Source organism: Pezoporus wallicus, unplaced genomic scaffold, assembly GCF_028554395.1.
Source record: "Pezoporus wallicus isolate ANWC-B61680 ecotype Strahan unplaced genomic scaffold, APGP_CSIRO_Pwel_v1 contig_447, whole genome shotgun sequence".
Taxonomy (NCBI): domain Eukaryota; kingdom Metazoa; phylum Chordata; class Aves; order Psittaciformes; family Psittacidae; genus Pezoporus; species Pezoporus wallicus.
The window spans coordinates 1,952,167-1,979,817 of NW_026636385.1; the positions used below are offsets into that span (position 1 = coordinate 1,952,167).

The window sequence follows — 27,651 nt, forward strand, 5'->3', positions numbered from 1 at the left end:
CTGCATGACTGGTTTCTAAATCGCTTATTAAGGATCACATAAACATAGCATTCAATAACAGGTGGCTTAGGCTTCTCTAAAAAAAATGAACACCCCAAATCATAGAATCATAGAATAGTTAGGGTTGGAAAGGACCTTAAAATCATCTAGTTCCAACCCCCCTGCCATGGGCAGGGACACCACACACCAGGGATGGAGCCTTCACAACTTCCGTGGACAACCCATTCCAGTGCCTCACCACCCTTACAGTAAAGAACTTCCTCCTTATATCCAATCTAAACTTCCCCTGTTTAAGTTTGAACCCATTACCCCTTCTCCTACCACTACAGTCCCTAATGAAGGGTCTCTCCCCAGCATCCTTATAGGATCCTTTCAGATACTGGAAGGCTGCTATGAGGTCTCCACGCAGCCTTCTCTTCTCCAGGCTGAACAGCCCCAACTTTCTCAGCCTGTCTTCATACGGGAGGTGCTCCAGTCCCCTGATCATCCTCGTGGCCCTCCTCTGGACTTGTTCCAACAGTTCCATGTCCTTTTTATGTTGAGGACACCAGAACTGCACACAATACTCCAGGTGAGGTCTCACGAGAGCAGAGTAGAGGGGCAGGATCACCTCCTTCGACCTGCTGGTCACGCTCCTTTTGATGCAGCCCAGGATACGGTTGGCTTTCTGGGCTGTGAGCGCACACTGAAGCCGGCTCATGTTCATTTTCTCATCTACCAACACCCCCAAGTCCTTCTCTGCAGGGCTGCTCTGAATCTCTTCTCTGCCCAACCTGTAGCTGTGCCTGGGATTGCTCCGACCCAGGTGTAGGACCTTGCACTTGGCATGGTTAAACCTCATGAGGTTGGCATCTGCCCACCTCACAAGGGTGTCAAGGTCCCTCTAGATGGCATTCCTTCTCTCCAGCGTATCAACCGAACCGCACAGCTTGGTGTCATCGGCAAACTTGCTGAGGGCGCACTCAATCCCACTGTCCATGTCACCGACAAAGATGTTAAACAAGACCGGTCCCAACACCGATCCCTGAGGGACACCACTCGTTACTGGTCTCCAGCCGGACATTGAGCCATTGACCACAACTCTTTGTGTGCGGCCATCCAGCCAGTTCTTTAGCCACCGAGTGGTCCATCCATCAAATTGGCGTCTCTCCCATTTAGAGACAAGGATGTCGTGTGGGACAGTGTCGAACACTTTGCACAAGTCCAGGTAGATGACAGCAACTGCTCTACCCCTGTCCATCAGTTCTGTAGCCCCATCACAGAAGGCCACCAGATTGGTCAGGCAGGATTTCCCCTTAGTGAAGCCGTGCTGGCTGTCACCAAGCACCTTGCTGTTTTTCATGTGCCTTAGCATGCCTACCAGGAAAATCTGCTCCAAGATTTTGCCAGGCATGGAGGTGAGACTGACTGGTCTGTAATTCCCCGGGTCATCCATTTTCCCCTTCTTGAAAATGGGGGTTATATTTCCCTTTTTCCAGTCATCGGGAACTTCACCTGACTGCCATGATTTTTCAAATATGATGGACAGTGGCTTAGCCACTTCTTTCACCAGCTCCTTCAGGACCCGTGGATGGATTTCATCAGGTCCCGTGGACTTGCGCACATTCAGATACTGTCCTGGATTAAACAGCAGCAGTCATTCTTTCTCCTTCTTCGTAGCTGGTGCAGTGCTGTGGTTTTGACTTCCAGCCTAGGAATCACGCTGATAACACACCGATGTTTTTAGATGCTGCTTCGTAATGTCTACTCTGACCTAGGACTTTCTGAGTCTCATGCTCTGCCAGGGAGGAGGGGAAGTCAGGAGGAAACAGAGACAGGACACCTGACCCAAACTAGCCAAAGGGGTATTCCATACACAGTTTATATACTGCGGACATCCTGCCCAGTATATAAACTGGGGCAATTAACCAGAAAGACTAGATCACTTCTCAGGTCGGGCTGGGTATTGGTTAGCAGGTGGTGAGCAGTTGTATTCTCTCCCCTTGTTATTTCCCTTATCTTACTATTACTGGTGGTAGCAGTAGTGGTTTGTGTCATACCTTAGTTACTGGGCTGTTCTTATCTCAACCCATGGGAGTTACATTCTTTCCATTCTCCTCCCCATCCCTCTGGGAGTGGGGGGAGGAAGGGGGAGGAGTGAGCGAGCAGCTGTGTGGATCTGAGTTACTGGCTGGGCTTAAACTGCAACAGTTCTGTGTTAAATTTGTTTGGCAGCAGACTGCAGGCCACAGTTTGCTTTTACTTGGAGGGGCATCCAGTACACTTGGAGCCAGCTGGCCCAGGGTGAAAACACAGCCCTACCATCTGCCATGGACTGATCCAGACTGCACTGGAACAGGGGCAAGCTCCAGAACACCTGCAATACATTGATGATATTATTGTGTGGGGCGATACAGCGGAAGAAGTCTTTGAGAAAGGGAGGAAAATCATCCAAATCCTGCTGAAAGTCGGTTTTGCCATAGAATGGAGTAAAGTCAAGGGACCTGCACAGGAGATTCAACTTGGGGGAATGAAATGGCAAGATGGATGTAGACAGATCCCCACAGATGTGATCAAGAAGATAACAGCAATGTCTCCACCAACTAATAAGAAAGAAACGCAAGCTTTCTTGGGTGCTGTGGGGTTCTGGAGAATGCACATCCCTCTCTATCATGTGACCTGGAAGAAGAATGATTTTAAATGGGGCTCTGAGCAACAACAAGCCTTTGAGCAAATTAAATGAGAGTTCATGCAGTGGACCGGGCCAGATGTGACAAATGTGCTCCACGCCGCCAGGGAGAATGGTCCTACCTAGAGCCGCCAGCACAAAGCTCCAGGGAAGACTTGAGGTCAACCTCTCGGCTTTTGGAGTCGGGGATACAAAGGACCTGAGGCCAGCTATAATCCCCAACTGAAAAAAGAGACACTGGCAGCCTATGAAGGGGTTCGAGCTGCTTCGGAAGTGACTGGCACTGAAGCACAGCTCCTCCTGGCAACCCGGTTGCCCGTGCAGGGCTGGATGTTCAAAGGCAGGGTCTCCTCTACACATCATGCAACCGATGGTACATGGAGTAAGTGGGCTGCACTAATTACACAGCGAGCTCGAACAGGAAATCCCAGTCATCCAGGAATTCTAGAAGTCATCATGGACTGGCCAGAGGGCAAAGATTTCGGAATGTCACCAGAGGAGGAGGTGATGCGTGCTGAAGAGGCCCCACCATAGAATAAACTGTCAGAAAGTGAAAAGCAATATGCCTTGTTTACTGATGGGTCCTGCCTTATTGTGGGAAAGCATCGGAGACGGAAGACAGCTGTATGACAATGACAAGCTGCAGAAACTGCTGCAGGAGAGGGTGAATCGAATCCGTTTGCCGAGGTGAAAGCCATCCAGCTGGCCTTGGACACTGCTGAAGGAGAAAAGTGGCCAGTACTTTATACTGACTCATGGATGGTGGCAAATGCCCTGTGGGGTGATTGCAGCAATGGAAGCAGAGCAACTGGTAACGCAGAGGTAAACCCATCTGGGCTGCTGCACTGTGGAAAGACATTGCTGCCAGGGTGCAGAACCTGGTGGTGAAGGTACGCCGTGTAGATGCCCATGTACCCAAGAGTCAGGCCACTGAGGAACACCAGAACAACCAGCATGTGGATAAAGCGGCTAAGATTGAAGCGGCTCAGATGGACTTAGATTGGCAACATAAGGGTGAATTATTTTTGGCCCGGTGGGCCCATGACACTTCAGGCCATCAGGGCAGAGATGCAACATATGGATGGGCTCGTGATGGAGGGGTGGACTTTACAAGGGACACTATTGCCAAGGTTATTCATGACTGTGAAGCGTGCTGCAATTAAGCAAGCCAAGTGCTTAAAGCGTCTTTGGTATGGAGGACGATGGCTGAAGTACAAACATGGGGAGGCCTGGCAGATTGACTATATCACACCACATTGCCACCAACCCGCCTAGGCAAGTGCCATGTGCTTACCATGGTGGAAGCAACCACCGGATGGCTGGAAACATACGCTGTGCCCCACACCACTGCCCAGAACACTATCCTGGGCCTTGAGAAACACATTTTGTGCGACACGGCACCCCAGAGAGAATTGAGTCAGACATTGGGACTCATTTCCGGAACAACCTTATAGATACTTGGGCCAAAGAGCATGGCATTGAGTGGGTATATCACATCTCCTACCAGGCATCAGCCTCTGGGAAAATCGAATGGTACAATGGGCTGTTAAAAACTACACTGAGAGCAATGGGTGGTGGGACTTTCATGCATTGGGATACACACTTACCAAAGGCCACCTAGTTGGTCAACACCAGAGGATCTGCCAACAGGACTGGCCCAGCCCAGTCAGAACTTTTACATATTGTAGAAGGGGACAAAGTTCCTGTGGTGCACCTAAAGAATTTGCTGGGGAAGACAGTCTGGGTTATTCCTGCTTCAGGTAAAGGCAAACCCACTCGTGGGATTGCTTTTGCTCAGGGACCCGGATATACTTGGGTAACGCGGGAAGATGGGAAGTCCGATGTGTACCTTAAGGGAATTTGATTTTAGGGGAAAACAGCCAATGAACTCAATTGTATGCTGTTGCCTGCTGTGTAGCACTTTTATAGCTCACCAACTAGATATCTTCAGGTCACCAACAACTAGCCCTGACTTCCCTCCGACCATCATCTCAACAAGGAATGATGAAAGCAGACGTGCTCAGCAATGACCAGACGGGTTCCATGGTGTCATCAGCAGGCAACAATCCAACACTGCACACCATCTCTCCTGCTCTGAAAGACTGCTACAAGAGATGGAGCCCGGCATCATGGAGCAGATGAACTCAGCACCTTTATAGGGATTGGTCCATGTACTACGTAATGATATCTCTCTTTGTGTGTGTATGTGTATATATATATATATATATATATGTATATATATATGAGAGAAGAGTGATAGTATATTGAAAAATTTAGGATCTGAGCACGATGTGAAGGGTATGGTGTAAGGGATGGATACCGGCCAGAGGCCAGGTGGCTGTGCAAAGAGCAGGCAGCTCCCCTGGTCAGTGAGGAGGGGAAGTCGGGAGGAAGCAGAGACAGGACACCTGACCCAAACTTAAGATGTGCTCAAACCAGAACCTCTCCTACAGTGGGCCTAGGATTTTCATTCTCTCAGTCCCTGCGTCTGCCTTCCAAGACTTGGGTGTTGTGGTCAGAGCATTTGCCAGTGAAGACCAAGGCAGAGAAGTTATTCAGAACCTCAGCCTTCTCCAAATCCAGGGTAGCCAGTTCTCCTGATAGCTTCCGGGGGGGGGGGCGGTATGTTGTCCCTAGTCTGTCTTTATTCGCTACGTACCTACAGAATCCCTTCCTGTTATCCTTAACATTCCTAGCGAAGTTTAATTCTAACTGGGCCTTAGCTTTCCTAACCTGGTCCCTAGCTTCCCAGACAACATCCCTGTACTCTTCCCAGGCCGCCTCTCCTTGCTTGCACTCATTATAAGCCTCTTTATTCCCCCTCGAATTTTCCTCAGCAGCTCCTTATCCACCCGAGGAGGTCTCCTGGCCCTCCTGCTGCACTTCCTTCTGGTTGGATGCAACACTCCTGAGCTTGTAGCAGGTGATCCTTGAATATCAACCAACAGTCTTGGGCCCCCCTGCCCTCTAAGGCTATATCCCATGGAACCTTACTAAGCAGGTTCCTGAAGAGGCCAAAGTCTGCTCCCTTGAAGTCCAGGGCAGTGAGCTTGCTGCATGCTCTCCTCACTGTCTGAGGATCATAAATTCGACCATCTCGTGATCACAAATCACGAGATCATCCAACGAACTCCCACATCCCGCAGTGCTTACAGGTTACAGGCCGTGGGTGTGGTTTTCAACCTGCGCGAGCCCGGGACGGGGGAGTGGCGGGCCCCTCGCAGCCCAAGGCCAGCACAGCCAAGCATGGCAAGCACTACGAGGCACAGCCGAGCCCGGCCGCCGGAGAAGCCACACTGCACACACGGGCATGGCTCCGACACCACCGAATTAATTTCCCGGGGGCCCAAACGACCGCACCCCCTTCTCAACGGCCCCCACCCCGCTCCGGCCGGTACCTCTCGCGAGATCATATCCGCTCCCGGCATCCATTTCGCTGCTGAAGCGAAGGGGGGCGGCTCTGAGGGAAGATGAAGGCGGCGGCCATGTTGGGAGCTTCAGGGTGCTTTTGGTGCGGCGTGTGCTGAGGGAGTCTGCGCAGGGAAAGCTGTCGCTGGGGGATCGACGGAAGGTCGGGCTCGAAACAGGAGGAGTTGAGCGCCTACTACGACTCTGAGCCGAGCTTGCTTAATTGTTTGTGGCCGGCTTCAAAAGGAAGGGAGGGGGCTGTCCCTGACCGAGAAGCCAGCACCATGAGCGGGGGGACGCCGTACATCGGGAGCAAGATCAGCCTTATCTCTAAGGCCGAGATCCGCTATGAAGGGATTTTGTACACCATCGACACCGAAAACTCCACTGTGGCGCTGGCCAAGGGTAAGGACCTGGTGGAGTGCAGGACCGGGCCCCGGCGGCCCAGTAACACCTTCGGAAGAGGGCGGGATGGGAGCGGGAGCGCAGGGGGCCTGTCGGGATCGAGCAAGAACCTGAAAGCGCGGCGGAGTTGTCTGTGGTGGTGTGCCAATGCGAAAGTGCGAGGGGGGGCCTGCAGCCTGCGAGTGCCCAGCAGCAGCTGTGAGGGTCTTGGCAGAGCTTTAGTAAGAGTCGGCGTAGTTTCGGCCGGAGGCGCGACCTCCCGCCATCCGCCCGAGCGGATAGTCTGCGACGGGGCTGGGGCGACGCGCGGCGCTTTCTGGCAGAGGTGGACGTGAGTGAGGGGTTAGGAGCGGCAGCGGGACCTCGCTGCGGAGGCCCCGGCTCCCGCGGCCCGGGCTGCGTCCATGGCTTCAGGGAGCGGTATGGAAGACTCGGAGCGGCTGCCGAGGGACCGTCGCGAAAGAGAGCCAAGAAGGTTACCTCTTTAGGGGCTGCTCATAGGATTCCTGAATAGAGTAAAAGATTAACGCCCTTCGAGGTGAAAGTGGGTCAGAGTTAGTGCGTAAAAGGGAGTAGGAAGGGGAGGCTGGAAAGAGAATTTCTTTGCATCGTAAGGGTTTCAGGGTATAGGGCCGCCTTCGACTGAAGTGTTACACATCCTGGGCTACGAGGCAGCTGGGATCTAAAGGGGATCCTGTGAGTGTCAGGCTATCAACAAAGGCTGTGAGATCTAGATTTCGGAAGTAGCTGTATGGCACTATATAAATCGAAATTGAGTACTGGCATCAGAATGTATTGTCCAGAGAATGTATGTGTATATATGTATAAGAAAGGCAGATATGTTTACTGAGAAGAGTCAGATCGAGAAGTAAAAAAGAGAAGAGGATCTTTGAAACTGGGCATCGAAGGACTTTGCTGTTTCTTGTGCATGATAGCGTGCACTCAACACAAGTGTATTAGCCATGGCAGTGAATGTGTAATATTGAGGTAAAAAAAGTCAGATTTTTTAACAACCTCTTTATAATAGAGTCTGCAAAACTCAGTGGTATTTTACTTTACGCTTGACTCTGTAAAGTCTTGCTAATAATCTAAATGCATATGTAAAAGTAGAGACTTTATCCAGTCATTAGGTAAGGGAGGAAGTTGCTTTGTGTAAACTAAATACTTGGCACTGAGAGTATTCTGAACCTCAGTTACTGCTTGGTATGATAGGTTTAGCAGTTCAGCATAATGACAATATGTTACATTTTACATTGTGTGTAATAGCTGGGCTGTGGAGTTGATGCTGTGTAGCAGCAGTTCGTTAGCTTTCATCTCGCACTGGCCTTTGTGGTAATTCTTGTTTGTGTGCCTTGTCCTCTTCTTCCCCTTCTCCCCACCGACAAGTATTATTTAAAGAATAGGTTGCTTTGGTCTGTAAATTTTTACTTTCAAAATGCTTTGAAACACCTTATAGGTGGTTTGGTCCCAGAATTGCATAGTTCATTGCAATAATAAACTTACTGGAATTATCTGTTTTAAAACCACAGCTAGTATTTACATGAGAAAAAGCCTGACCAGTGTTAGAAATTCCAGTTGCATGCTGTGATTGTTAAGGTTTGTACAAAAGCACTTAGAAGAATCTCATCCTTGAGAAACCCATGATAGCCTTGCACTAAATTAGATAGTTTTACTAATGACCAAGTCAATTCTGCATGACTTCTCAAGAGTGGTTAAGTCATATAATGGCCTATCTGCCAAAGTGTACATATCTAAGATAGAGCTGCAGTTATGAATTTGATCTACTCTCTTCCTATAGCTCTCATTAGAAATGTAAATCTAAACTATTAAATAAAATTTAGATGAGTTAGCTGAAGAATGTGTGTTTTGTAATACAGTGTCATGATTCAGAAGAGAATAAACCAGTGTTTCTAGGTCACCTAGACCCCAAAACCTTGAGGTTAATCTGGAAGCTGGTAACAGCCAGATCAGACTGCAAAACAATTCGCCATGCTTATGAACAAGATGTTCAACTCTAGGGTACTGAAGGTTCTGAATAAATGAAAGTTTAGGTCACGTGAACGTGGTATGATAGCTTCATATGTAAGGTGGCAAGTGTGGTTAGTTACGGCCAGATCGTTACGTGAAAAAAAGCAGATCTTCCTTCTGAACTGTCCGTAGCTTTAAGTATGTTGATCAGGTAATAGTTATCTTGTGTTGCTGTGGTGAGTCCAGAAGTCGAAACATAACTCTTCACCATGGATCTTTACCACAGATACCAAAACTTTCTGCCAGAAAGAGACAAGAAAGGCCCCAGAAGATGACTCAATGCTTTCAGTTGATCTGCTAGGTAGCTGGGTTCATGTGGCTGTTACCTGCCTTGAGTGCAGGGTCTTCTCTTATCACTGTTTGTTTCCTAACTGAAATTACTGACATTTTGTGGCAGGAACTGCAAAAGTAGAGGTAGAATTTGTTCTTGAGTACCTACAGATTTGCCTAACAGTAGGACTTCCGTGGGCTAAACTGAAGTCCGAGATTAATCTTATAAAGTTGTACATATGGAATTACTTCATTTAGCTTAAATCTTCTGGGGTTTTAGACAGAAATAATACTTTTGGGTTGCTGACAGGGTATACTGATTGTAGTCTTTGCCTACTGAGGGGCAATCTCTTACAGTTCTCTAATCACCGTTTTGTGTAGAAAGCTGTGATCCTTTTGCTAGCAAAAGTTGTGGCCTCTCTTGCAAATTAGAGGAAAACAGCATTTAAATAACAGCATTTTTGTCTTAATGGACTCTGATAGGTGAAAGCAATGCAGTCTTTCACGAAGTGTGAAAGTGTGTTATTTAAATAACAGGGAAAATTCCCATTGTAGGATTCCAAATGTTAAGCAAGGTGTACAATTATTTGAGGTTTTTGTATATTATCAATGTATACTTTTTCGGGGGGGATAGCCAGCTTTTCGGAGCTAGTGTTTGGAACCAAAAACTATCCACTCTTACTCTGAAGTTTCAAGTTAAATTAACTTGGGATGTCCTCTTAGTCCATACTTCCAACTCATGCTTAATTTTGTCAACATCAAGTCCAACCAATTTAAGAGTAGAGTGTTTGCAAGCCATGGTTGCGAGTAAAATTTTCTTCCTGTAGAGTGATTGCTGCCTTACCTGGGGGAGTTACAGAATAATCTTCATCTTGCATACTGCAGCATTAAAACCTAGATGTGATCTGTCATGTTAATAGCACATAATGTCTTTCCAGTTCAAGGCACTGATTTAGACATTTTAATGTTGATAAGCAGTGTAAGAACAACCATATTGGGTCAGAAAAGGCTTTATTCTCTAACAGCAGTGGGGAATCTGTAGGCATGTGGGTATAAGAAACAGAAAATTATTTCCTGTCTCTTTGATATAATGCATCGGTTTTCAGTTACCAGTTACTGGACCACTGAGACTTGCATTTGGAAACCCTGTCATTAATAATAACAGATGTTAATGAAATAGGTTCCAGTAATATAAGTAGTAGTTAAATTTCTGTCATTTTTAGCCATCTGTGGTAGTTTTTTACATAGTTTAATGACACATGAAAGAGAAAACTTGCTTTCTTTTAGACTTTTACGCAGTATTAATTGGGGAAAAAACTTGGAAAATTAGTTAAATTCTCGTGGAGACTTGAGCATTTCCTATAGTTCAGAGGTGGGAACAGGAAAGGGGAGGGTTAAATTTGTATCAAGTTTTTTATGAAGTTATTTTTTAGCCAGTTAAATGACATGATCCCTTCATGTCTTGAGGTTTAGGGCACATGTGCCAAACCAACCCTGTGCATAGTGTGTTACAGCAGTAAAATTCGCCTTATCAAAGCCCACTTCTGGCTGCTTCCCTTCTATCTATCTTCCTCTTAGCTTACCACCCCTACCAGTAAGGCAGTACAGACTGAATTAATTGTTCTGAAGGTATGAGCCTGTCACAAGCTGGCTGCTTTGCATTAATACTTTTCCTGTAATGTGGTGTGCAGGCATCTAAGCATGCTTACAGAGAAAGGGATATGTTTTGAAGAGAGATGGCAATTGAAATTACTTGTTCTCGTGGAAATGATCAAATTTTAGTCATCAAGCTTCTCATGGGTGCGTTAGTGGGGAAAAACTGGTTTCCACGGATGTATGCTTAATACGAAGTAAGGCTGGTAAGACTGTGTCAGTGCTGTGTACAGAGACTGAACTGTTTACAATAATTCACATTGTATAGGAAGAGAGTCCTCTTGCTAGTAACAATGTATAGCTTGGCTTCTGATTAACACTGTATTTTTGTGTGTTAATCAACAGGCAGTCATTTCTGTTAACTGATAGAGATGGTTGCAGTGTTTTCCTTGGATGCTGTAGTAGTATAATACAATAATATCTGTTAAAATATAGTATAGTAGTAACACGTAAGTGAGTCAAAAATCTCTTCAGAAATTTGCCCACAGCACTTTAATACAAAGTTAGTGGAACTTCTTGGCCATAATGTTACATACACGAATCTTGTCAGGCTCATTGGTGTTTCTTTCTAGCTAGCTACTGAATTGTGTATGTTTAAACTGACAAAAAAATATGTTTGCTTTTAACTTATTATGGTTGCCTTTTTGTTTGAAAGTTCCTAAGCCAGTTTAACTCATTTAAAAAACCAAACAAAACAACCTCCCTCCCCCCAAAAAGACAAGAGAACCCCCCCAACGTCAAAAAAAAAAAAAATTCCCCAAAATACAGAAAACAAACAAAAAATAGAATGTGCACACAGAAAAAATCCCAAACCAGCAAAAAACCTCACCACACTTAAATTGACAGGGTAAGATTAAATGGGTTTACCATAGTTCTGGGAGGTGTTACAAGACTATGTTATCTTTCACATGCTTATTTTAATTTCCTGTCACTCTTCAGCATTTTACTATATATGAACCATTGTACCTGGTTCTGGAGGAAAAATGTCGTCCGAGTGAATTCCTTCAGAGACAAGAGCTGGATAGAGCTCTAAGACTGTTATGCTACAATACCTTGTGGTTTTCATACTCTGGCAACTTAGTATTTCTGATTATGCAGAACTGTGGGTTTTCTGTTTTCTTTCTGCTTCCTTCTAAACTCTTATTTTACTTATTTACTTATTTAATATTGGGCTTTTTCTTTGATGAGCTCAGATTATGTTAAATCCTGATCCAAGCTAGGAAGAAACTGTTAAGATAGCTATCCCTTTGCAAAATACTAAAAGTAACATTCAAGTCATTTATGTTATAATACTATCTGAAGAACCTAGTTGGGATTGAAACTGCAAAATCATCAAGTAGTCCTCGTCCTAAACTGCATTGCTAGATTGCTGCCTGTGCAGTTCTGGTTCCTTGTTTTAGAAGGAAATTAGATTTGGAGGTGACTGTTTTTGTTACTTTGGGATGAGAGGGGAAGATTTAACTCCAAATTGGAGGAGTTTGCTTACCCCTGTCTATTAGTGTGAGTCATTACTAGATGAAATTGTCTTTATATTTTGCAGAAAGTTGCACTAAAACAAGTCTGGTTTGAGGCGGGGGAAGGGTAGAGAGAAAAAACCCCAAACTCTTAGTAGCAACTGTTGATGTGTTTCACTGCAAAACCTTTGATGACCATATCAGTGTCTTGATGCAGTTGCATAGACAGCTGAGTGTCTTAAAAATGAATTCTGATTTTTTTTCTTTTTTTTAATGTTGAAAATACTTCCTTTTGATGTTTTCATAATTTTATGATAGGGAGAAAGACAAATTCTTTTTTACACACAGTACAACCCTTTCCATCTTTTAAGGTATCATTAAATGAAAAGTGTTTCAACTTTTAAGGGGGGGGGAAAAAGTTTAGAAGGGAAAAAGGTAATTGCCAGTTCTTAAAACTGTTCTGTAAGAGTCATGTGATGTTAGTATTAATAGTAAAATATTTATCCATGCAGCATAGCTTTGACTTTACTTTCAAAACAGATTTCTTCAGTAGTTCATCAAATTTTTATCTGTATGTAAATGTGAGATGCAGTCTCTAATTTACTACTCTTTTTATGGCGTTTGCTACTGCTTAGTTTGTTCACTTTAGCTCGAAAGCTAAATAGTTCGGTAACTTTATGTCCAGCTGGTAGCCCAGAACCACACAGCCACTTGCTCACTCCCCCTCTTCCCTCCCCCACTCTGGAAGGGATAGGGAGGAGAATCAAAACAATGTAACTCCCAAGGGTTGAGATAAGAAGAGTCCAGTAACTAAGGTATAACACAAATCACTGCTGCTACCACCAATAATAATAATGATAAGGGAAATAATAAGAGGAGAAAATACAGGTACTTACCACCTGCTGACCAATATCCAGCCCAACCCAAGCAGTGATCTAGCCTTTCCGGGTGATTGCCCCCCATAACTGGGCATGATGTGCTGTGGTATGCAATACCTTTTTGGTTAGTTTGGGTCAGGTGTCCTGTCTCTGCTTCCTGCTGGCTTCCCCTCTTCCCTGGCGTAGCATGAGGCTCAGAAAGTCCTTGGTCAGAGAAAGCATTACTGAGCAACAACTGAAAATATCGGTGTTATCAGTGTTGTTCCCAGGCTGAAACTCAAAACCACAGCACTGCACCGGCTACTAAGAAGGAGAAAAATGACTGCTACGACTGAACCCAGGACACTTAATGGTGACACTGTGGCCATTCTTGTGCACCTTTGTAGACAAAATGGCTACCGGAGCAACCATTTCAGTGTGGGTAAAGAGAACCAACACAAAATCAGCTTTGGTTTTACTTATTAAGACAGCAGGCAAAATGAAGAGCCAAGTTAATTTATTAGTTATCTGATAAATAGAGTATAGGATGGCTAGAAAGTGAAGGCGGATCCTTGGTCAAGGCAGTGAAATAGAAAAAGCCTGATGAATAAAAATTTTGCAACAGTGATGCACATGACCAGTTGATAACATTGTAAAGCTATTTTGTATTACTTTGAACTAACTTTTGGAAATTCTTCAGCTTTGGATATTTTTTTTTCTGTAGCGGGAGAAGACAGATTTATAACAAAAATGGAAAATCACTTTATATGCCTTTTTACAGCACTTTTTTTTTACTACCATACAGAACAGATTTTGAGATGCACAGAAAAAGAAAACTTGATTAAATGAAGCTCAGCAGATGATATAAGTATGAACAAAATAATTGTAACCACCTATTGTTACTTTTCATTGTAGTGTGGAATTGATCCTTTTACCTCTGAATTATGTTTCTCAGAGATTTTTAATACTTGACTGTTTATGCAGTACTAGAAGAAGCAGCAGTGATGGTAGATAGTTGGCACAGCCTGAGAAATGACTTGGTATTGCTTTACACAGCTCTACAGGAACCTGCATTTCTTGATTAATGGTTTTATGGCTGCAGATAAGTGCCTAGTGATGTCTCCAAGTTGTTGATGCATTTGAAAATGGAGGGAAAACATATTCTGGTGAATTAAAGCAAAATACAGGTATTTTCTCAGCATAACCTGTAGTACCTTACAAAGCAAACAAAAGCCTCATAAATTTAGAGAAAAGATAGTTGTGAGGGATTATTGAAGCTTCTGCAAGTTGAGGTTCAACAGAATGTGATTGTCATGATTTTGTTTTTTTCTTTGGTTTCAGTTGTTTAGTTTTTGATTACAGAATTCTAGTAGCTCTTCAAATTTTGTTTGTTTTGCTTTATTTTCACCTAGGGTTGGTAGTCCTAAGGTGAGGAAAAGTCTTTGAGAGGGTAGTGAAAGTAAACTTATGTTACCTATACACAGTGCTAGTGATTTTATGTAGTGTAGAGGCAGAAGCATGATAACCTTCATCCCTATGCAATGTGAAAACCGTTGTAATTCAACTAAATACATATAAATAAATCTAATGTCTTGATATGTTGCACCCTATGCAGGCCCACTTAAGAAGATGGTTGAGGCCCAGTGAATTTACTTAATTTGGCAGAGATCGTGAGAACCTTACACCACCAATGTTTTTTGCTTACTGAAAATTGCATATACTTACTATAGAATTCCTAATTTCTATATCAGTCTTGATTGAGACATGGAATCTATTGAGAAATACTTTGCTTTAGGTAATTTTTAATAGTTGAATTTCTAGTAGTAGTAGCATATTTTTTTCCTGATTTGCAAGTGCAGAATATGAACGCAAACTCCTGTAGCCCTTGATTCACAGGAATGACTTACTATTATGATTCACAGGAATGACAAACACTTCATTGGTGTTCCTATTGCTGTAACGTCCAGAAGGTTTTAACGTTGCAAAAAACTGCTTTGTTGTTTCCCCTTATAAAACAGTCAAAATACTCAATGTGTATGATAGTGTAAATGATGTCTCAGTGAAAAATAGGTGTCTTTCTGCTTCATTTTCAGCTGAAATTTATAAGATCAAATAACTTGTTTTAAGTCTGAACAATTGATAACAACAAAAGGTTATGCTGCCTATTTGGGTGGGTTTTTTTGTTGTTGTTGAACAAAATTTTTTTCTTTTTGTTTAAAGCTGTTGGTATCCACAGTATATTTGAAACCTTTTTGTTAAATGCAAGATGTTTTTATTTTTCCTGCCTTCTGGATTTTGCAGTTCGCTCCTTTGGTACAGAAGATAGACCAACTGATAGACCTATACCACCTCGTGATGAAGTCTTTGAGTATATTATATTCCGTGGCAGTGACATTAAAGACCTGACTGTCTGTGAGCCACCAAAGCCCCAGTGTTCTTTGCCACAGGACCCTGCTATTGTTCAGGTAAGTCGAAGCATATTTTTAGATGTTTGTTCCTGAAGTTATAATCTGGTAGCTTTAAGTGCTTTCTGGCTGAGTGTTTAAAAAATATTTGTTGCTGTGAAGTTCACAGCCCAAGGTAAAGAACTGTGGAAGGATTTTCTTCTGAGTCATGTCTTTTAACTGAAAGTCAAGGCTGAAATCTAACTCTAGCACAATGCACTGGATACCAAGGCTGTCAGTTTTTCTAAAACAACTAGTGACTTTTAGTAGACCTTGATGTCTTTTTTGAAAAGTACTGGGATTAGGAGGACATGTATGCAAGACTTCTTGGAAAGGTAGGACTTGGTGTAAGTCAAACGGAATAGAAGCTGAAACCTCTCAAAATCATTAGTGAGTTCTTCTGTTTGTTTTGTTTTCTTTTTTTCATGTTCATCTTTTTTTGACGATTCTAAAGTTTCATCTAGCAATGTGTTTTTGAAAAGGCTTCATACAAAAGGGCAGTTACCTGAAAAAGGAATACTTGGTTGCTTAAAGAGAAAGCAGCTTATATCTTCAAGTCTTCAAGGTTAAATAATCCATTATTTCATAGTAAATGGACTGACAGGGATATTTTTGATCACTGAAATTTGCTGCCTTGTTGATTGTGTTTCTGGGGTCTTAAAAATCATCCCTGAGAGCAAGATAGAAGTTCTTGGTTCAAATGGAGCTTAGTAATTCTGTAAGTGCTTACATTTCTGATGTTTAACTACTCCATAAGATAAAATTCTTGATACTTTCTTACAAAGTACTCTTGCAATCCTCTGAGCTCTTTTGCTAAATTTAGTGCAACTCCTTCTGTCAGTGGTGGTTGAGAGCTGTGAAATAGCATTACTGCTAAGCCAAGTAATAGTAAGGGTCTGCCTTTCTCCAGTATGCTTGAGTCTTTTGTTATTCATGTAGTATTTGAAACTATAGGGAAAAAGATAAGACATTTTCCAAATTTGATTATGAAATCTTATACGTGTGGAGTCAGTATCTGAGGTTTTAGGGAAAAGATTGCAAAATTTTGTGGTACTGTTTTCACATGTTTGTGATCTTGGAAAGGTAAAAGTACTTTCTAAACTGTGTCATACTTGTGAAAATGTTTTCTGCCAACTGTTGTCTGTGATGAGTTTTCATACAGAGTAATGTATCTAAATTTTTTTTTTTTGTTCTGTCTTCACTTGGGTTAAAGTGGTTGAATTCTTGATATTAAAAGAAGCAACTTTGTGAATGTTGAGATCTTGTACACATACTAGCCACAGCAGTAGTAGGGTAAATGTAAAAGATAGTATCTGCATTTCTTGCCTTGCAGAACTATTTCTTTTTGCGTAAATGTGAGTTTCTGCAAGTGTATTTTGTTTTTAGTCTTCATTAGGATCTTCGACTGCATCTTCATTCCAGAATGTGGGGTCCTATGGTCCTTTTGGCAGAATGCCTGCATACAGTCAGTTCAGTCCAAGCCCGCTGGTGGGGCAGCAGTTCGGTGCCGTTGGAGTTGGTATGTTGCTTTTGATTACTTGATGTTTTTCTGTAAGAGAAGTTATGTGTGTATAGACAATAATCAGTGCTTACAATTTCATCTATGTCTTTCTTACTCTAAAGGCAGATCCAAGGTCTTCAATCTGTATCAGTCCCACAGTGTATCTCAAAAGTTGTGTCTTTCATAGACTTTGTAGCTCAAATCAAAGCAATGATGATTGAAAATTAAACATCCTATCTCAAGAGGGTTCCTTTATGCATTAATGCATTCTATTTTGTATGTATTCAGTGTATTCATCATATGTTCATTGTATTTCACAAGAGGCAGGCAGCTACCCCACAAAACCTCCATAGCTGTATTCCAGGTTGATGGGGTAGCGTGGACCTTAACAAGGGGTTTGGATTGTTCAGCAATACATGTGCCAGCACAGTCCTCCAGCTGTTCAGAAGATGGTAGCCTGGTGTGAAGTACATACGTAAAGTATTTGTGAGCTGCATTGGTTAAATGCTCCTTTCAGATGCTTTTGGAGACTCACCAACCAACTTTCAACCAGCTTCCTCCCTTTTAAGTTTTTGGTTTTTTTAATTCCACATTTTAGTTTTTCACATAGGAACTTACATTTGTGTAAATGTTGCAGCATCAGCATTACTCCTGCTGCTGAAAATGTTAGCCATGTGAAAGGAAGGCTGTAGAGCTGGACATAAGTTGGTATCAGTTAATAAGATGTGGCAGTCATATTTTTGTTTAAAATATGTCAAGTGGAAACATATGCCAGTACAGTTTGTTTATTCTGTAAGATGCTGTCGTGCTGTTGTGAGTGTGCTATGTTAATAGTTGTGACATAAAAGTTAGCAGTGATTTTTTTTTTGGTGTTTTTTTTTGTGTTTTTTTTGTGGGGGGTTAGATCAAAAGATTACAGTCTTAGCTTACTGTGAAAGAATACATGTATCACATTATTCTTAAAAGCATATGGGAAGGGCAGATTTTTGTATATTCTAGAATAACTGCGTAATATGACTTCACTAATCATTTAGTGCTAATTTGAAGAAAAGCAAACAAAAACCCAGGAAAAAAGTCTAAACCAAGTTTTACAACTATATTATTTCTTTTGAAGCAGGGGGTTCTTTAACATCTTTTGGAACAGATTCTTCAGCCAGCAGTAGCGTGTCCCAAAGCACTACAGTTGGTTCTGCATTTACAGCAGATGCAAGATCACTGAAAACACAGATGTCTCAAGGTAGATCTTTTTTAATAACTGTCTGATCTTCTTCAACCAATTGCGCCTCTATGACTTATGTGGTTGCCAGAAATGGTAACCAAACAGCTGAATCCTGACATGAAACACTTGATATTAAAACCAAAAAGCACTGAGAGGCTTTGCACTTCCTCTTTAAAAGTGTTTTCCTATCTTGATGGGCTGCATAGGTAACTGTTAGCAACATATCTGTTGCTCTTCTTAAAGCATCTGTATTGAACAGCAGGACTTAGTTGCACTGAATACTGTTTGCAAATAGATGCATATGGAAACTCAATACCTAGTGTTACTGCTTACATGCCAAAACTCAAGGTACTTCATACTGACTGAATTGTGAAGTCCTTCAGCCTACACTTTAAAAATCTTTATTCTTAAAGGTATTTTTTTGTTAATGTGTATCTAGATGAGTAATATTAACAACAGACCTGATCGCCTGTAGAGAAAGTGACATGACAGTTAAGTTAGCTTAATAGTAGTAGAATGTATGGGTAGTTTGTGTAATACTGGAAAAAGAAAGTAGAAGCAAAAAGGAACTTCTTTATGCTTTTTTGAGTGGCAAAGAAAAAAGAAACTAAATGTTGACCACCTCCACCCTCGCTTTTCATGCAGATTTGTTGATTTCTCCTCAAAATCTGAATGACATTATTTCCTGCTCTTCACTCTTCTTTGCTGCTTATAAAAGTGTGTTCTAAGATATGTTCCTGATGCTGCTTTTAAGTTTATGCAGTCATGTTAAAATGCAAAACGCAGCAAACAGGGCTTTTTCTGACATGAGATTTGTATACCAGTTACGACTATTTTCTAGGGTTAGTTGAGGGGATTACCGAAAATAGGTTCTAGGTGTGTGTTGCATTAATGGAAAGTGGGGGGGGAAGTATGCTCAGCATTTACTGTTTCTGTGTTGAGAGAGAACCTTGGGTTTCTGTAGGTGAGATTGAAACACGTATGATCCTTGGACTTAATGTATGACACATAGTCCAGATGAATATGTATTCTGACGCCAGATCTCCTGGGGACACCGACAAGTTTTCATCTTTGTGTGTTTGCTTTTAAAATCTTTGTCATCTTCATAGATTCCGTGGCATTGGTTTGTTGGGTGTGGTGGGTTCTTGTTTGCTTGGTTTTATTGTGGTGGTTTCTTCTTTTGTTAAGCTCTTTTTTAACAGGATATAACATTGCTCTTTTACTTACTGGGTTTTGAATCTCATTATAATTTCTTAGTAGATTTACCTATATGCTGTCATAAACTTGTCTGGCTGGGTCAGATGTCTCCATTCTAAGCATGCCTCTGGCTCCAGTCACTCATGGCTGCAAATTGAAATATATGAACAGCACTTTGTGGCACCTAGCCATCACCATTCATTTACTTTGTCGTGATCAGACAACAGTGTGTGCTTGATGAAATGAAATTTCAGTATCATAACTACATCTCTGCGTTTAGGAGAAGTCACTTTCCACTTGCCTTTCCAGAGAAGCAGAAAGAGTAGTTTTACCTCCAGTCGATCAAAAACTGTAATTCCACAGCTAAGTGCACATCATGGATGGATTGGTAGGGATCAGTTGTCCTACCCTTTTTTTTTTTCTTTTAGGCTGTGGAAAGGGGAATTGCTAAATAGCCTTCATTCTAGATTAGTGAATCTGAGGGTACAGAAATACCTATTTCTTTGGACATAGCTGTCTTGACTGGTAAGGCAGATAAACCTGTCAGTCTAGATTGCTTGAGACCAGTAACTCAAATTTGTAGATGAGAAATAACTCCTTGGGTTTTGGTTTTGTTCTGGTTTTGTCCCAGGTCGTTCAAGCCCTCAGATGGAGCACTTGAGAAGGAGCCCCTCCGTGGAGCAGTCAGTACAAACAGCTTCAGCCCACTTGCCTACTCCAGTGCCAGCTGGGAGGAGGAGTCCTGTATCAGCCAGACCTTTGGTGTCTGCTAGCCAAAAATTGTTAGAGAATCAGGAGCACAGACGAGGTAGCTTTGAATAATTTTCATATGGCTTTCTTTTTCCATACACATATGAAGTGCTCTTTTTAAGGGTAACGTTTAGGAATTTTCTTGCTGTCCATTTCTGTTTGACTGACTAGCAGAGACCTAGGTTACATGTATTTCTTTTTGAAGTCAAAGCATATATTCAAAATGTCTTTTTTTTTTTTTTCCCCTTTTATGAGTTGCATTTCTGGTTTACTTTTTTTATAGTTTGGAATTTTTTTGAAATATGAACTACATCACTATATACAAAAGTATAATCAAAGATACCTAATTGGATCAACAAATAACTTTTTTATTTCCAACTTTAGCTGAAGCACACAAGGTTTCAAGATCAGAAAATGAACTCAGAAATGAAAACAAACGACAAATTGGTAAATCTTGTTTTGAGAAATAGCTGTCATGTTTCCAGACTTCATCAAGTTTTTTTTAAAAGTCTGCTGAAATACATCATTCTCTGTAGTTTGCAAAGTGTTAGGACTTCATAAACAGCCAGAGGTCTTGCAGTTTGGATTACATTAGTAAAGAATTTATGTATTTAGAATTATTTCATGTAGTTGTTTCTAATGAGTAACAGTAACTTTGCATTGGGGTCATAATCATACAAGCACAAAAAGTCAACATTATAGAGAATTCCTTAAAGAGTGTTCTTTAAAGAGCAATCTTCTGATTGCTCCATACTAAGGAATTTGAAAAAAAATGCAAAACCAAGCAGTATGCATGTATTTAGAAACACAATAGCATAAAATAAAACCTGTCACCTTTCTACAAAAACGATGAACTGAAAAGCCACTAACATTTTGACTCTTTTTCCAAAAGCTTTATGACTTCTAGAAAGTCATTTTAGTGCCAAGTTCAGTACCATTATGCTTTGTGTGTCACTGCCATAATTACTGTAAGTGAATTTACAAATTACAAGCTGCTCCAACAGGACTTCTAACAACAGAAGTGCAGGAAGAGGATGCATGAAGTCCCAACCTGTTACCCCAGGAATTAGAAAGCAAACAAAAAAATTCCACCCAAAAAACCCAACCATCACCAACACCCTCAAAGAAAAACCAGTCCACAAAGCAAAATGCAGTTTCCCTCTTTTCAGTTCCAGGTGGACCTACAGCACGGAGAGGCCGTGGAGGTCACAGAGGGGGTCGAGGAAGATTCGGTATTAGGAGGGATGGTCCAATGAAGTTTGAGAAGGACTTTGACTTTGAAAGTGCAAATGCACAATTCAATAAGGAGGAAATTGATAGAGAATTTCATAATAAACTTAAACTAAAAGGTAAACCATTTTTGCTTTAATCATGGGAAAATCTGTCTTGCTGTTTTAATCCTATCTTGAAGAAGAATTTGTAAAAGGTGTATTCTGTTAAGTCTTGTTTGCAGTTCTTAAAAAAAAGAAATAATAAATGAACAAGCAAACCGGAATCATCTATTTAATTAAATGATTGTGTCAGTATTTGGGTTTTGAAGGCATTTCAACTACCAAATACCGTACATCATGTTCTAACAAGTCTGTTAATTAAAAATTAAGATTACTTGAGCAGAAGTCCCAACAGTGTTTACTTTTGAATTCTGGAAAAGACACAGTAAAAGAAAACCTGCATTTATGTTTCCAATTATTAATAGATTAAAGCAGTCATAAAACCATGAGTTTGGAATCGAAACTTTGTTGGAGGATCCACAGGAGTTTCAATTTAAGAAAGTTCCTGCCATTTTTTTCACTTTTACCCTTTTCCAAGGAAACAGGAGTAGTTTGAATCTATATTGCCAGCATGTTTGTCTCTATTTTTCCTAGCAGGCTTCTGTTTTAATTACCTCATTCTTTTGTGACCAGCCACCTGTTTGTTACACTGCCGCTTCTATTTTTGGACAAAATTGTCACAGGTTAAAATACAGAGTTGCCTGTTTCAGTAGATGACTTCTAAAAACCAGGAAACAAAAGGTGGGAATAAGTGGTCAGATTTCAGTGTAGAGAAAAGCCACCAGTGGAGTCCTGTAGTATTTGTTCTGTGATGCTTACCTCTTTCTGGATCATTTTTAAATGAGAAATTAGTTGACAGTTTGCTGTTGATACAATATTTTTTTTATTACTCAGAATAAGAGGAAAGGGAAAGCAAACCATAAAGAGCTATATTTTATGAAACAGTGGTGATTTTGTGTGTGTGTTGTGGAAACGTTGAGCTGGCTATCTGAATTTTGTGCATAGCATTATGAGATGTAAATTTGTAACCGTTCAGGAATGAGGCTTTAAGACTGTAATAGGTAGGTCTGCTGAACTACCAGCTTCCTTTTCAGTGCCATTCAGAAAAGTAAGCTGAACTTCAGGCATTTTTAGGAAGCAGATACAAAGTCAGTTCATTGCATATCATGAGTGCTGGCCCTGTGTCTCAAAGGAGTAACGGCAAAGCTGGAAGACAAAGGAGAAGGGCAACAGGGATGAGAAAAACATGAACGGCTTTTATGAGGAATGACTGAGTGAGGCTTTTATGTTTAGAAAGGATGTATCTGGGATGGTAGAAAATAGACAGCTATCAAATGCATTCTACCACAGGCTTCTTTTTGTTTTGGGGGTTGGTTTGTTGGTTGGTTTTTCTTAATTAAACCTACAGAAAATATAGAGGATATCAAACCTCCAGACAGTAGCAGCAAAACATCTTAATTTATGTGTCAAAGTATTTGACTTTCCCATTAAATCTGGGGGGGGGGGGATGGTGGTGGTGGTGTATTTTTGAGCATTCAGTATAGTTAATAGTGCTGTTTTATTTAGTGTGATAGTCTGGAAAGCTTCTGTTAATTTTCCAGAAGATAAACTTGAGAAACCAGAGAAGCCTGTAAATGGAGAAGACAAAGGTGACTCAGGTGTTGATACCCAAAATAGTGAAGGGAATGCGGATGAGGAAGATCCACTTGGACCCAACTGCTACTATGACAAAACCAAATCCTTCTTTGATAACATCTCCTGTGATGACAATAGGTATGACCTGTGAGTGGAAACTTGTTAGTCTACTTAATGCCTGTTTATATTGCAAGTTAGTGTCAGCACTATTCATTGAAGTCAACTCTGGTTTGAAAATGAGTAAAGCTTATTTCCACATGCAGTAGGCAAAAAATAAAATAGTAATACCAAGCACAAAATTTTTTTGGGCAAGTCCAGTGCAATAATAAGAAAACATTTTATTTATTTTATTTTTTTTTTAAACTGTGCTTCTGGAACTTGGTGTGTATACTCCAGAATCTCTTTTACAGATTTGCTGAAGTAGGTGTTGCGGTTTATTTTCCTACTAAATTACCACTTCAGTTAAATCAGTTGCAACTCTGCTTTGGTAATGGCTTCTAAGTGGATCACATAACTGTCTTGGCAAGTCATGGTGTTTGAATGGGAAGACAGCATTTCAGGAATGTTAGAGCTTGTCTTTTGCTGTTGTCTTTCTTATTAGACAAGATGATATGGATTGCTGACCTATATGAACTATGGGGTGGAGAGGTGTTGAGATGTAATGGATGGGAACCTAGCTGAGAGTTGATTCCCTCTTGTGACTAAGAGATACACTTTGACAAAACATACTCCCTTGTATTTGGTAGAATGTATATGTTCATTGTTACTGTTTCTCACAAAGAGGCAGGAAAACATAGATGTGCAGCTGTTCTGTGACTTTCATGACTTGGCTACACCGGTGTGCCTGGCCAGCACTCTCAAGAGTGGACAAGTGAGATAATGAGAAACTGCATGGCCCCACAAGTAAACAATTAGAGATCTGGCATAAAGCCAGTTGTTTTTCAAAGGGTATAAATGCAGGACCCTCTTGTGGCCAAATACAGAGCATCCCCTATGGGTGGACACACTGCATAGGAATTTTCCCAGTTACCTGAAATTCCTGGCATTGGCTGCAGTGGGGCTTCCCAGCTGAAAGTGTGGGCCTGGATGATGATTGGTCATGTATTCTTAATCTCTGTTCTCTCCATGGAGTAATGACTTGATCCATTGCAAATTTTCCTCTGTACTTATGTGTGTATATACGTGTATATATATATATATGTATACACACATAACTGATTTGCTTTATTGTACTTATTTACTGTATACAGACGGATACAGACCCTATTCATGTTAGTGTACTTGTTTAGTAAACTCTATACAGCTAGTTTATAACATGCTGTTTTGTTGTGTACTCTGCCTGTCAGCAGAACATATACTGACAGCTAGATAGAATAATATCTGTAACTGCAAACTCATATTTTCTGTGTCATTTTAAATTGCATATAACTTTTTAAAATTTATTTAATTATATGATGTTATATGCAGAGGATACAGACTGTGTCCTTCTATATGGGAAACTTACAGCATTATTAATATATAATTAGTGGTAACATACCTCTTTTTGTTGAGAGAAATGAATTGTGGTGTACACCTAGATTCTTGCAGAAGGGATAATGAAGATTTACAGTGGGATTAATGTATCATTTTTCATTTCATGGGCTTTTTGGTGATTCTGACTAAGACAGGCAATCTTTCTTCTGAAGTGTGTTTTACGGTGAGCCTTGTTTCTTTTGTGTGACAGAGAGCGGCGACCCACCTGGGCTGAGGAAAGAAGATTAAATGCAGAGACCTTTGGGATTCCACTGCGTCCCAATCGCGGCCGTGGAGGGTACAGAGGCAGAGGGGCAATTGGTTTCCGAGGTGGAAGAGGTCGAGGAGGTGGAAGAGGTGGCTTCACTGCCCCCCGAGGGTTCCGTGGTGGATTCAGAGGAGGTCGTGGAGGCAGGGAATTTGCTGACTTTGAATACAGGGTAAAATATATTTAATGTTACTGTGACCTGATCCACTGTTCTTGGAAACTAGTAGTGAAAAACCTCCTGCTATTAGATTTGATGTTGACCTGGAATTTTTTGAATAATACTTTGCAAATAAATTTTCCAGTTTGCATTGGAAACCGTATAAATTCAGTTCTGTATGAAAGGTTGTGGATCATACATACGATCTCAGTCAGCAGAGTTGAGCTGCTTGGAGAAGCGAAATCTCTTCATTTCAGTGCAGGACATTTTTCTTGGCATCAGATGTGTATATGCGACTGGAACATTGGCTTGTGAAGGAACAGCAGTAATAACTGGCACCCTGTTCAGAATCAATAACAAATGTAATTAATCCAGTTGGTGCAAGGAATTGTAGGCTTTTACAACTCTGACTGGAACAGAAAAACTTTCTCTGGTAGTTTACTGCATGAGCAGTTACTTTATGTCTGAAAATTTAAATATTTTTAGTAAAAACGGGGGGGGGGGGGGGGGGAACGACGACGACTTTTCTCTTGGTTAAGGATTTCTGACTGTCCCTCAATTACTCCTTTGTTAGTTTGCAACAATTAGTCCTGTGATTTAAAGACATTTTTGGTAGCTGAGTATGAATTGAAATGAGGGGTAGAAGATCAGAATTTCTGCGTGAAAGAATTTCACAGCCTTCCACATAAGTGGGAGGTAGCGTAAAGACCTAGGATTTGTGCCATGTCCAAGTGACGAGCTGCTTCTGTATGTGCCAGGTGAAGGGAGCATTGACCAGACACTAACCCTGCTCACACAAGGAGGTCTCCTTTCCTGTTGTAAGGACGGGAAGGAGCCATCACAGTGTGTCTTGGTCTAATGCTGTTGCCCAGATTGATTTGTGAATATATTTTTGTAGTTGTTTTTGTGATGTGTTTTTTGTTTGGTTTTGTTTTGTTTAGGGGGGTTTGTTTGTTTTGCAGATTTAATTCTCATCTTACACTGTTGTTCCCTCTAGAAAGACAACAAGGTTGCTGCATAGTCTACAGGAAAGCTGAAACCGGGTGAACATCTAGATCTTCTTGATCCAGAGAATTAGTTTCAATCTCTGAAAAGAATGAAGTTAATTTGCTGTATACTTGTCACCAGCACTGGGATTTAACTATTTAATTTCAAAGGGGTGTAATGCAGTTACTTATGAAAAATGGCCATCTTTGAAAACAGTGAACATTAAATATATTTGAGAAAGAAGGATGAGTAATTTCTTATGTATAGTTAATTATAAAGCAGTACTTCGATGGAGTTCAAGTATTTTTTCAGCACTGAAAGGATTTTTCTTATTACTAAACTGTATTTGATAATTGCTTCAAGTTGTAAGAACAATTGTATGCAGAAGGCCGTCGATACTGTGAGTGTTTTGACCCACTGAAGGTTGTTTTTTGGAAATCCTGTAATATCCCTTTTGAGATAGTTGTACTTTTATCAACTAGAGTGCTGGACAGTAGGTAACTTGCTTTGTCAGTCAAGTATGTACACACAGTAAATACTGTTTCTTAGGCAAAGGAATCTTTTTATATAGTTGTAAAATTCCATTATATCCCATTGCCAAAGAAACATTACAAATTTTGTATAGCTGTATAAAAAGCAACTAATTTTTTAAGGAATAAACATTTTTAAGTGAGCAAACATACTGTGTTATTGCAAAAGTTGATATGCTGAAGAACACTGAATTAGTTGGGTTTTTTTTAGCAGCTTTTGGGGCTTAAATGTTTGATTTTTTGTATTTGGACTCTAATGAAGACTTTTTTCTTCCATCACACAGAACTGGATACACTTTTCCTTTTTTTTTTTTGCAAGGATATAATTTTTTAGTTTCTGGCATATCACAGGATTTGACCAAATTAAAGGAGATAGTTTAAAATAAGGAGAACAGAAAATTTAGTGTGTCAAATTTACAGTTAATTTTACTTAGTGATAAATATTAACTTCCTTTTTCTAATGATGGACCAGGCACACAAGTTTGTGATTCTCCTGGAGTGCCTGGGTCTGATACATGTCTCCATTCATCAATTCTTGAGCTGTTAACTTTGTTGTAATACCTGTAGACGTAAGCAATTTAAAGAATTCTTAGTGTTTGAAGTTGTTTGCATTTTGCTAGGCCATAGCTTGGAGACATTATGACCCTGGTTGTAAGACCGTGAAGTCACATCTGATGTAGAATGGACTCTGCCAATTACGAGTGACTAGTTATGATGTTTTCATGCGCTGGAATAGAAACCCGGTCATTTGTGTCTATCTGTGTGTATGAAGGCCACAGAAAGAAAGGGATCCAAAGATTAAAACCTTTTGTTCTAATTTGAAGATTTCATTTTATTTTTCTTCTTAAACTTCACAACGCTCAGTGGTGATAAAAGGTGGAAAACTGCACTGTTGGAAAATTGGGATATTTAAAAGTGGTGATAGAACCTTAATTTTGTAACTTTTGTATAGCACTACAGGGAAGTATTTTGTAATTGGTTTCCTTATTAAGGTCAAGTAGAGGTTAGATAATATTGTTTAGTAATGTTTTTTGCATGTTAACAGCAATGCCTTTTGGGATCCACAGATCATGAGTGTGAGCAGCCGTGGGGGATGCTGGACCGCAGAGCCAGTGCTGTGCTGTTGCAATAACTCTCTACTGCAGGATGTGGCCCGGGCTTATTTAAACACGAGTTGTAAATACGGGCGCTCTGTGCTGGGAGGGGGTGAGGCGGTCCGGCCCTTCCCGCGAGGCTCCCAGCAGGGGCTGTGTGCCGCGCGCCGAGGGGATGTTCCTTTTGTTTTCACTTTCTGTTAAACCCCAATAAACCGTTCACTGAAGTCGGCTCCGAGGTTCTGTGCTCGGGGGGGAGAGCCACCGCGCCGTCAGGGGGAGACGGGGAGGAGGGAGGCCACGTCTACCGCCGCGTAACGTGCGTGAGGTGCGCGGCGCTCGC

The 27,651-nt window shown here is 41.3% G+C and overlaps 1 protein-coding gene across 4 annotated transcripts; it reads left to right on the top strand.

Moving 5' to 3' along the window:
- Positions 1-6,099: 6,099 nt before the first annotated feature.
- On the top strand, positions 6,100-27,018 carry LSM14A (LSM14A mRNA processing body assembly factor). 4 transcript variants are annotated; one of them, XM_057400200.1, is made up of 10 exons: positions 6,100-6,481; positions 15,045-15,208; positions 16,574-16,706; positions 17,803-17,925; positions 19,736-19,912; positions 20,239-20,301; positions 21,024-21,203; positions 22,727-22,898; positions 24,484-24,712; positions 25,695-27,018. In XM_057400200.1, exons 1-10 carry the CDS (start codon positions 6,361-6,363, stop codon positions 25,716-25,718), a joined length of 1,386 nt encoding a protein of 461 aa, XP_057256183.1. In that variant the 5' UTR covers positions 6,100-6,360; the 3' UTR covers positions 25,719-27,018. The 4 variants fall into 4 exon arrangements, with proteins under 4 accessions (XP_057256183.1, XP_057256184.1, XP_057256186.1 ...); XM_057400201.1 differs by having other exon boundaries at positions 17,806-17,925; XM_057400203.1 differs by lacking the exon at positions 20,239-20,301 and having other exon boundaries at positions 6,101-6,481.
- Positions 27,019-27,651: the final 633 nt, after the last annotated feature.

Coding starts and splice junctions, on each gene's coding strand:
- LSM14A (XM_057400200.1), top strand. CDS start 6,361: ATGAGCGGGGGGACGCCGTACATCGGGAGCAAGATCAGCCTTATCTCT. Junction 16,707..17,802: donor GTTCGGTGCCGTTGGAGTTG/GTATGTTGCTTT, acceptor TTTCTTTTGAAG/CAGGGGGTTCTTTAACATCT. Junction 21,204..22,726: donor TAATAAACTTAAACTAAAAG/GTAAACCATTTT, acceptor TTAATTTTCCAG/AAGATAAACTTGAGAAACCA.